Consider the following 11,682-nt stretch of genomic DNA (forward strand, 5'->3'; position numbering starts at 1 on the left):
AAGTCCAGACTGCGGAGTAAAACTTTGCAGTTTCTCTCGGCGATTCCCACATGCAAGTTGATAACGTGAGACCAGCTGCTTTTCTTATTGCTGCTGCTGCTGCTACCTCGAGCGCTGAGGGGCCAGCGCTCTCCTCCCCCACCTGCTGCTGTTTCCTTGGACCGGCCCTAGAGCTGCTCAGTACCTTGCCATGTGGGGCTAGGAGAGGTGCAGCGATTCTCCACAGCGTGAAGCGGTAAACATGGAGGCGGCGTGCAAACCCGACAGCGGGGAGCAGAGTCATCAAAGCAGCGGCATGGACGCCCCTGGGGACGCTTCTATGGACTGCTACTTGCGATCTCAGGGCTTGTACAGAAAGAGAGTTGCCAAGGATGGATCTTGTCTTTTCAGGGCTGTGGCCGAGCAGGTAACTGTTTACATAAACAAAGCGACTTCGCATGAAAGCATGGGAAGTGGATCTCATTAATGGGTGATAATTAGTGTTAAAATGCAGACAAGTATAGGTTAAGGTTACACAGTCGTGTGCCAGGGGGAAGAAAAAAAATTTCTATCTCGCGGGGTGAGAAAACTTCTGTGTGTACAGCCGCCTTCTGTCATCAAGAAATTGTTACCTGTTTTGACCTTCCAGTGCCTCCTCAGAGCTTTTTTCAGTGTAACATTTCAGCATTGGGTACAACTGCTTTGTATGAGACTATTTAGGAAAGGGAATTTAGTGGAAAGAGCTGAAAAGCCTTGTTCTTAGTTTTGTTATTTAGTTTACTATAAAAGTAGAGAAAGTGAGTAATTTATTTTCAGTTCTTCCTGTTGAATTCCCCTCCCCCATTTCAGTGTTACTGTTAAAGGAAAAAAGTGACAGCGTCATCTTGTCTTAAATACAAACAAACAGCAGTGGGAGCTCTGGTGCTTCTGGTTGTGGGAGCCCAGGTTCCTGTGCTACTTATACACAGTTCACTTTTTTTTTTAAATTACTTTCCCCACTGAATTTACAGGTTCAGGCAAGCAAACACTATTAATCTGAAGTGGGTAGGTTTTTTTTATTTCAAGGAAATAATCAATGAATATACATTGATATTCTGATGTTTTTAATTGATATATATAGAAGGTTTCTCCCACACTCTGGTGTATATAGAACTTTTTTCAACTATTAATTAAATTTTTAACATTCTATTCTTATTTTATTAAAGGGAGGGTCTTTAATTCAAAGTTAGTAAGTGTTTATCCACAAATTTGGCCTAATCTCTGTACTCTTCATGCAGAAAAACTGAATTGATCTGAATTTGTAAGTGTTTTAAATTGAGGGTAGTGTGTAAGGATTGACTGGAACTTCCCTACGTTGTGAGGATCCAGACAAAGTCACATTAGAGATAACTCTGAACCTATGATGAAAGTAATATTTTTCCAGTAGAAATTTGAACAGGAGGTAGAATGCAGGTGTCATATTGGGTTCTGAATTCCTGGTTTCCAAATCAGTATTTGGGCAACAGACCTACACCTCTTAAAGTCAAAAGAAAGTAACCCTGCACTCTCTTAGATTTGGTTGGATTTCATTTGAACAAGTGCATGTTGGTAGTTGATTTCCTCATCCACATCCAACTGAAGAAGTAACTTACTTCTTCAATTAATTGAAGTCCTTTACAAAGGAGTCGGTTAAAGAATGACAACAAATGCTATTCCTTCACTCAGTAAATCCTCATAAAACTGAACATTTGAATTTAGTAAACTTGTGAATTCTGCAGTTCTTGATTTTTGATTAAGTAATTGAGGTGTCACCTGCATAAAGATGTTACTGAATGAATATGCATTTTAAATTTTCTTAAAAATAAAACTAGAGTATTTCCAAGCCTGTATTTAGGCAACAGTCATTAATTATTTGTGATGTGTCATCAAAACTCCTAAGAACCAGTGTCACTTTCTTCTGTTTCTCCCTTTGTAGGTGTTACACTCTCAGTCTCGGCATATTGATGTTAGGATGGCTTGTGTAGACTATCTTCGGAAAAATAGGGAGAAATTTGAAGCAGTAAGTATTCTTGTTTTCTTTGTGAGCATTTAAAAAAAAATGTTACTTTATTCCTTCCACTTTTCTAAGGTATATTCTGCTGTTTGTGACAGTATTCATCATAGCTATATACTAGTTGATGCTTTTAAAGTGAGTGCTCTTTAAATTAATTGGCACATGTGTGGTGGTAACTCATTTTCTTAAGCCTGGAGAAAGACCTGTATACTGCTTGGACTGGAGGGATGTAGGGTGGGAAGAGTTTTTAATGCTCCCAAAAAAACAAAACAAACTTTCTTAAACTTTAGTAGTCTGTAGTGGAGTTACCAGAATCTGGATTTTATTTTAGTAAAATGCCTATTTTAATAAAGGTCATAAAATGTTCTTGCTGTGCTATTTAATTGCTTTTACAATATATGAGGGATTTGACTGATGAGATTAGTGAAATTTGTTTCAGGGTCTACAATTTATTATGCATTGACACTGTGGGTTTTTTTTTTCCTAAAGATCTGTAATGAAGTTCTCCATCAACGATGGACATAAAATACTTTGATATTGATCTTGATATTTGGTCAATGTCATCATTGTTAACATTATAAAATCCTTTTTTTCTTCCTTTTAAAAGAACAATAGTAAAATTGGCACTCCTGTTTGTGTTTGTATGTGTTCTAGTGTATATACCATTTAACTAATTTCCAGGATAGCCAAAACAGGAGTATGTGTAAGCAAGTGTTACTGGAGGATTATTACTCAGCTCCCTTTTTCTGTTCTAAATTTACCTGGACCCAAAATAAAAAGCCTTTTTTAGGTGCACATTAGCATAGGGAAGAGGGGGAAAGCAGGAATAAGAGTGTGTGTATTTGCTGTGATTTCTGACAAAGTGCCCTGTGCTCAAATGTGACAGGTCACTGTTAATGTGGAAGTTGTCAAGAATGAATGACATAGAATACAGTGAATCTCTCTGGGAGAATGCAGCTCTGACGTCACTATTTCCATTTGCCAGGACTGTTTGTTTGTTTCCAGTCCATCTCAGGACTTAGCAACTCTTAGATCTTTGTTATGTTATTTTATTTTATTTTTTCACTGCTGACTTTTTAATCCCTTTCTTTCCAGAATTACCCCACTCATGCCAATATGTGCTTCTCTACTTCTGTTTTCTTGTTGCATTGTGTAGTTTTTGGAAATACCATGACCCTTCTTGACTCTAAATGTGTGTTGTTTCCCCTCCCCAGTTCTGGCATCTCCTTAGCCAGGTAGCTGCTTTGTCAACCCTAGCTGGTTTTACTATCTTGGTCTCGTCCTCCAAACTCCCAGTCTCATTGTTCTCTTTTTCCTCAGACTTGGTCCAAGTGATATGACCTCTCCTCCATCAATCTTTGCTGTCCTTCTGAAAAGTCTCTTTTTTAAAAGTTTCTAGTAATTTTTCAGAATAGGTGTTTCATGTACAAGGTTGAGGTGTTTCATATCTTGTTCTCATTTCCTGGTGTTCCTACTCCCTCAGGTGCCTCACTTCAGCTCTGCTGATCTCCTTTGCTCCCCATATCTCTCACTATACTTTGTTTTCCATCTGGAATATAGCATTGTTAACTTATCTCTCTTAAAAACAAACAAACAACCAAACACAAACAAATACCTCTTTTCCTGATCTCTTAGTTCAACTATTTACTCATCTGCCTTCTTAGTAATTGTGCTCTATTGACATGTACTGGTGGTACTCATTGAAGTTCGTCTTCTCTCTGTTTATTGTAACCATTTCAGCTTGGATTTCTGTCCCTGTCATTCCACTGATACTGCTGTAACCAAAGTTTCAGGTGACTGTGTGTAACCACCACCTTCATCTTCATCCTCATCTTTTCTTGAAGGTGTTATCTTTGATAGCTGCTGTCTTATATTCATTCTTTTTTTTTAACTCTTCAGTATGAGAACTTTCTGGTGCCCTTCGTTTCTTCCTCAGTGCATTATCTTTAGCTCATTTAATTTTGACACACAAAACAACTGCTGCTTATGATCATGTTTTACTGATCCACCTTTTAACTTCATACCTGATTGCTTCTGTCTAAATTAAAAATTTTGGCCAGACTTTTTGATTCTTCTCATGAACAAAACTGTCCAGCCAGGTTCAAAATGGCTAAAGCAGAACTTTCAATCTCACTACTCTGCTCAGTTTTCCTTATTAGCTTGTTTCTTAATCACTAGGGGTAAAGAGGCCATCCAGCTTGCAGCTTAAGTTCATAATGGAAATTGCTTCTTTGTTTGGACCTCTGTGGATCTTTATTTTAACTAAATCAAGCAGATTGTGTCTAAATAGCATTTTTTAAATACAGCCTCTTTGTTGGCCAGCATGGCTGAAACACTTTGAAGTTAACATGTCTCAATTACTGCAGCATGTTTCTTTGGCCTTGACAAATGTGATTTTGGCCTCTTCATGCGTGTTAAGGAGTGCAGCTGAAGGATTACTTTCTTAGCCTGGCATTTAGAGTAGCCCGAGTGTTTGCATCCTTTCACTGAAAGTAAAAGCAGCTTGTTTGAAGTGATACAGAAAAGAGGAAAAAGTGCATTATGATTTGCCTATAATAGATCTTATCGCTACTTGGGTACTACAGAAATGTGAATCCCATTTCTGATGGTCCATTGCTGCCTATTTCTTTTAACAAGATAATTGAATAAGCCCACATATGCTCTCTCCAGTGGTGCTGTGCATGCCCGAGATGAATTGCCCATAAACATCTACCTGACAGCATCTTTCAGATTTCCTGTTTGGTTGCTGGATTTCTTTTTCGGGTTTTTTATTTGTTTTGTTTTGGATTGTGTGATGACTCCAAAAGCTGTTTATGTGGTTATTTTCTGGAATGCAGACCTATATGTTTGACTATTTATTCCCTCATCTCTACATCACTTTATATTTAGATTGTAAGCTCTTTGAGGGCAGGATAGGCTTCAATTCCCATTGGCACAGTGGGTCACAGACTGGGGATTCCATATGCTATGCTAATAAAAATAAGTGATTATTACTTTTTTTTCTTAAATACAGTTCATAGAGGGGCCATTTGAAGAGTATTTAAAATGTTTGGAAAATCCACAGGTATGTTAAACTTGATTTATAATAGAAAGCAGTACTTTTGTTGAAGTTGATGGGTAATTGGATTTTTTTTTCTCACAAATGTGTTTGAGCTTAAGAGCTCTTTGAATTATGTGACTATATACTTTTATGTGTGTGCTCTCTATTGTAAAATGATTTGGGGAATTTTTTGTGTGTCTTGATTTAACCTGTTATTCTTTAAAACTGTATCCAAACATTTCTAGCCTCTGCAAATGCCAAGAAACATAGCATGGCTAGCTTTTTCTTGAAGACAGCCTTGAATAAAGATCTAAAAGTTTAGGTGATGAAAAGACAGTTACTCATATAAGGGATATTATGAACAGTAGCCACAGACTCTTACGAAGATACTGATTTGAAGCAAAATTATTATTCCCCCCCCCCCAATTTAATTTTAGTATTTTTATTAGGGAGTTAACAATTTGTGTAAACTGGGGGGGGGGAAGGACTATCTAGTGCAACATTGCAAAATCTGGTAATTTTTTTTAAGTGCTTGTGCGGAAGTTTTATTAAATTTTCCCCTCCTAGAAATCAAAGCATGATTTTTCTTTTTTTTTTCTTTGTTCCCCAGTCATGCCTACAGCATCCTTAGTTAGAATGGCTAACCAGATGGTTCTTTATTTTAGTTTCCAAGATGAATGGTGGAAGGAGGAAAAAAGTGGGTGTTAGCCTATTCTGCTTCTGTCTTGCTTTGTTTATTCCAGGATTTTTAATTGCAAAGCTTTGTTAGTCAAATCCTGAGGTTATATGCTATGCTAAATGGTAAATCATGCCATTTTCCAGTAGAACTTACTCTGCACTGAACTACACCAATGTGAATGGTTTACAGCACTGCACTGTGTGTATAGAAAATGTCTTTTTTCGTACATGTCTACTAATGTTTAAAAAAATCTTTCTGAAAAATAAAACATACAGCAGCTTTTTTACATGATCAGAGAAATTAATATTAAGTTATTCTATATTTGAAAATTGTCTTGAGAATGTAAAAAATGATTAAAAAAAAATTGAACTGCTACAAATTTGTGCCCCAAACTTAATTTCAGTTGTTTTTAATTTAGTAAGAATTTAAGAAAGAAAAAAAAAAAGGTAGGAAAAAAGGCGGGGGGGGAATCTAGTCATCATACTGGAGCACAGTACAGTGGTTAGGCTGGTAATGGAAGAAACAACTTTTACTTTTCTATGATTTGAGTCTGGGTAATGGTTTTACTGACATTTCACTGTTTAACAGCTTTAAAGGGCAGATTTTTGGTTTCTCTTCAGGTATTGATGTGCAGCTGCTTGCATGAGAAATGCAACTAGCTATCACAAGTTTATTTTGGCTGTTTGGAAGTGGTCTGTCTACTTTGTGTGGGAGCACTTCATAAGACCGTGTCAAGATATTTGTATGGAAGTTATCTGTGTTTTAGACGTGAGAGTTAAGCCTCAAGATTCTTTTTCCAGTTTTATCTATAGCTAAAGGTCCACAAAACCAGACAGTTTTGAAGGTAGAGAGTAACATTTTTAAAAGCACTTGATAAATCTGACACTCACTTTTTTTAAAAATCACTTTTGAAAATCTAGACTGCTGGTCGTTTAAGTTTAACAAAAGAAAAAAATACCCTGCTATCACCTTTCAAAATCATACTCTTGAATGATAGATCTGTATTTATGTGATTTGTTTTTAGTTCTCTCAGTTTTCATACAGATCAGTTTCTTCTTTGGGAAAAAAATCCGCCTAGCTTGTAACCTTTAACATTATTGGAATAGTTATTGTTATTTCAAAAAACCTTCAAAACCAGTCAAAGTATCTTGGTGGAACTCTAGAGTCAGTGGTGTGGGTTTTTTTTTTGATGATGATGATTTCTTGCTTCTCTTGATCTACACATAAGGTAGTATAATAATTGTGTTTGAATTTAATTTTCTTTTGTTTTTTTTTTTCAATACAGGAATGGGTTGGACAAGTAGAAATAAGTGCCCTTTCTCTTATGTACAAGTAAGAAAACCTTTAAATATGTTTTAATGAGATCAGTTCAGTTGTTTTGTTAGTTAATCAGTTGGAATAGCAAAGATGGAATTATATGTTTTACCATAGTTCTCCAGAAAATTACAAATATGCTTTGAAAATTGCAGCTGTCAAGCTATTAAATAAAAATAGAAAAGTGAGCTTTGAAAATGACATTTAATCTGGGATTTGAATAGAGGTTTGCAATAATGTCATGCATCTCACCTGCACAACTAGTTGTGGGTAGAGTCATACAGTTTGTATTTAATTAATTTTCATATCTTAATTTTTTGTTAAAATTGCTTTTCTTCCTATTTCTCACCAAGGCTTTAATATTAACCCTCTTGCTAAGCTGTGGGCTGTATCCATTTCTTTATTACCTCTGTATAAATGCTCTGACGTAGCTTAGCGATACGAGTATTGTGGGCTATATGCTAGAAAGCCGTTCTCACACCTCCCCTGGTATGAAGTTGTATGTACTGGTATAAGACTACCTGGTGTACTGCTGTAGCTTATTCTCTTTTCTGTGTAAACTTTCCTTTTTCCACTGTATCAGTATAGATGAAATAGTACGAGTTTGTCAAGGGCCATAGCTTGAGCTATGCTTAAGAAATATTTTGATATTTGTGCATAGACAAACACTTCTCTTGGTGATGAACAGTTTTGCTGATGTGTTTTTATTACATATAATCTTATATATTAATCTTTCTTCACAAAGTAGTATGAAACTATATGCTGAATATTTATAACTGCTTTTTAATTACTGTGTAAGGGAATAAGCAATGTACAGCATCTTCTCTTTCTGCTGTTTGTAAACCAGTTTAAAAAGTCAGTATTTAAAAATGCTTGCTGTAAATTGATTACTTCCTTTGTACTTTGGCTTTTGATGCTACAGTTGATAAGAGGAAAAAACCAAACTAATTAAATTACTTTCAGATACTTATCTAAGTGCTAAGTGCGGGAAATTGCATGAAATTCTATGTTAGCATTTTATGTGGTTAATGGGACATTTAGAGTTGCATGTGCTACATGGGTGGAAGAGGACTGAACTGAAAGTCAGAGTAAGGTTTGGCTCAAGAGACTTAGAGAAAAGGTCTGATGGCTAGATTGAGCCAGGGTGTAGAGGGATGTAACTCAATTTAAGTCAACAAAATTGCGTGCTTGATTGGAACGGGATGGTCGTGATCTGTTTGTTGTATTTCTGGCCATGAGAAATGTATTCTTCAATATAAGCAGTTTATTTTGAAATCATGATACATTGGTATCCAGGACCACAGCTGATAAATGAATACAGAGACAAATCCTGGTTGATAATAGTGTTTTTTTAATTTCCCTTGGAAGCATGAGGAGGCTTGTGGCATAGTTGCAAATATATGTAGTATTTCACTGCAGAGTTGAACACCCAAAAATTGTACTGCCATACTTGTTTTGGGAAGACTGGCTTCCATTAAAAATGCAATTTAGCGGCTCTGGGAAAGTAGAAATGATGATGGAGGTGGGGGAGAGAGTTGCTTCCCTTCCTGCATGCTGGCAGACTGAAGGAAAACAGAAGTATGAGTTTCCTGTTTGTGCCATGTAGAGAAGTGAGAGAGTTTCAGACTTCTCAAGCACAGGATAGAAATGCAGTGTGAATAGGTTTGTTTTCATTTCCACTCCTCAGATCTGCCGCAAGTATAATTTTGTTATCTAGTGAATTTTCCTTGCCTCCCTGAAGTGGATAGGTCCCTGAGCTATAAAATTCTCTTCCTCTCAGAACTGCTTTTTCTGAGTTGTTGTAGAAAGCTGTGGGGTTTTTTTTTAATCCAACACTTGCACCTGTGAATATGCTTAATCATTTTGCAAGACTAATTAAACTTTTGCTTGTGTGAGCAAGTAATAAGTTGAAGGAAGTGATAGGTTGCTGAGCAAAGAATTCAAAGGGAGGATTATGGATAAAAGAGAAAATAATTAAATTTAAGATCATGACAGAGATGGGTTATAGCAGAAAAACAAGTAGCTAAGATTGATAGTCTTTCATTTTCTAGAAAATAAAAAACCAAATAGCATGTCATGTCAGTATCAGTTGTGGATTTTCCTGTATTTGTCACTTTATATCCAGTTCAACTTCTTAAGCTTTTTAGCCTAACAAGATAAAAAAAGAACTACAAGTGTGGAGTGTAAATTCTAAATTTGCTTAACTGTAGTAGTTCAATTCTTCATTTATGGTATTTTTAATCCTCTTAAATGTAATGAGGTACCAAAACTTAATTTGCAGTGATAAAAATTTTCTAAACCTGTTTTGGAAGACTATGCTGGGCTGATACCCTTGATGATGAGTATCTGCCAACACTGCAACAGCACATTATCTGCTGGTTCGGTCCAAGCTTCCCAAAAAGTTTGTTTCCATTCTCTGAGTTGAAGAGGCAGCAGAGGGGTTTCTTTGCCACTTTAAATCCAGCAATTTGAGTCTAACAACCACAACATGGTGTTCAACTCCACACTTGCTGGAGTCTTTATCCAAAGAGAAAGGGAAACTGAGCCTTCTGAATGTCTTTTTTGCAATGTGTTATCCATTTTAAAATACAGGAAAAGATTGTTCTCGTTACACATGAAAAAACTGAGACATACGGAGGGCATGATTTTCAGAGGTGCTGGAGACTTGGTTACAATATCTGATCCTCAGGCAATGCCCGCTGGTGATCTCTTGGGCTTTTGGCATGCTCCTTAGCATGTTGTGGCAGCTGGGCCACCGTTTGGGAGCAGAAACTTTGTGTGAACCCTTCTGAGCACGAGAACTTGGTTTGGGAGGCAAGAAGAGTTTCTTGGGCTGTTCTGTTAGCTGGCCTCTCTGCCCAAAAGAGTTCTCGCATGCGTGTAATCAATCTGCTAGTACAGATTTAGCCTAAGCCATTGCTCACCTTCTGGAAGCTTATCACTGTTTCCTGTCTCTGTTCATAAAACCAACCTCCTCTTTGTTCTGGTGGGTTTCCAAATGGCAAAGTATAATGAATTTCTCTAGGACTGGGGAGCTATCATCTTTCTAGACACAGCTCCAGAAAGCGGTGTCTGGAAATTTGTTTTACTTGTCACTGGCTCTGTGCGTGTTGTGCCAGCACATCTTATTCTAGTATATTCTTTCATAAAAGTAAGCCTTTTTTTTGACCAGTGGTAGGTGTACTCATCATCTTCAGTATTCTTTTCCACTGAGTGTTTTTCTGTGGTTATGTATTTTCCTTGAACTTGACCTGAATATTCCAATTTTATTGATACTAATTTTTAATTCTTAACTGCTACTTTTTTCTCAGGAAAGATTTCATAATATACCAGGAACCAAATGCTTCTCCTTCACGTGTAACTGAAAATGGCTTTTCTGATAAGGTAAAAAAAAAAAAATTATGGCTATTGTGAAAGGCTGAATTAAGACTGCTTTATAAACAGCAAATAGTTTCATGTGAGTTTTATTATTCAACACAATGAAATGTTCTGAGAATGCAATTTTAACAATTTCTTTTGTACATATTTAAGGCAGCTATTCTGTTAATACATGTAGACTTCTTTTTAAATAGATGGTCCATGTTTGGGGTGTGTATATCTTCTTAGTAATCTAAAACTGTGTAAAAAGTAATTTGCAAGCGCTAACTCACATAGCTACTTCTGTCTTAAATTTTTGTTGACTTTCAGTCAAATTCTTGTTGGTTTAAAGGACATCCACTAAACACTTTGATCATTTTATTGATACTTTGAGATCCTGAGAGATAACAAAGCACATTGGTACATTAAATTGAATTTAAAAGGTAGTGCTCATATGAAAAATCAAGTGAGATGCAAAACCTAAAATATCTGTGTGGTTTTTTTTAATAGGTATTGCTGTGCTTCTCAAATGGAAACCACTATGATATTGTTTATCCCATAGAGTATTCAGAAAAGGCTGCTCTGTGTCAGTGTAAGTATTATGTTGGTTAGTTAAAAGCACGAATTTTTACCAAAAATCTTAAAATGATCACCATCAGGTTTCAGGAAAAGGCTCTGCATGAGAGTTATTACAGTCATTCTTCAGTAGCCTAGTTTTCATTTGAATTGTCAATGACTGTATGATTTTGCGAGAGCGTGAATTCTTATTGTGTCCTGATTCTTGACAAAGCAGATTATATACCAAGAGGAGAAGACTTATCTGCCTCTTTGAATCTGGGTGGTCTAATGTAAACAGAAAATGTTGGTGTACTAATTTATAATCTGTTGCATTGTCTTCGGTCAGCATTCTAGTTTTAATTTTGTGTTTCAGACTATGTTAGCAAACTAATTGTTTATGTTAAAATTATCCTTGCATGTGTAACTTGTCACAAAAATCATGGGGGTTGCATGTGCAAAAAAAACCTGTCTTCATGGATTGTTGTTTTCTTTACTAGATTGCAGAAATGCCCAAAGGCCCTAATCAGGTTTGATGGGTCACTGTGACGCTCTGTACAAGGATTCTCATTCTTCATGAAAACTCTGCCTATGTGCGGAGTTACAAGGCTAAGGCCAAATTTGCCTGTCAAGAGACCTGATTTCTAGTAGTTTCATGCATACCCATTAAGCCATAGTAGCTGCAGCTGGTTTTATCATAGAATCGTAGAATAGTTGGGTTGGAAG

The 11,682-nt window shown here is 36.4% G+C and overlaps 1 protein-coding gene across 1 annotated transcript; it reads left to right on the plus strand.

Annotated features, from left to right (window-relative positions):
* Positions 1–1,969: 1,969 nt before the first annotated feature.
* On the plus strand, positions 1,970–10,993 carry LOC104079120 (OTU domain-containing protein 4-like; the record flags this gene model as incomplete). Its single annotated transcript, XM_009581030.1, has 5 exons — positions 1,970–2,017; positions 5,025–5,075; positions 7,016–7,062; positions 10,356–10,428; positions 10,912–10,993. Coding segments are annotated over exons 1-5 (301 nt in total), but the record flags the coding sequence as incomplete, so codon positions are not given.
* Between the last annotated feature and the right edge of the window lie 689 nt (positions 10,994–11,682).

Source organism: Fulmarus glacialis, unplaced genomic scaffold (genome assembly GCF_000690835.1).
Source record: "Fulmarus glacialis isolate BGI_N327 unplaced genomic scaffold, ASM69083v1 scaffold9967, whole genome shotgun sequence".
Taxonomy (NCBI): domain Eukaryota; kingdom Metazoa; phylum Chordata; class Aves; order Procellariiformes; family Procellariidae; genus Fulmarus; species Fulmarus glacialis.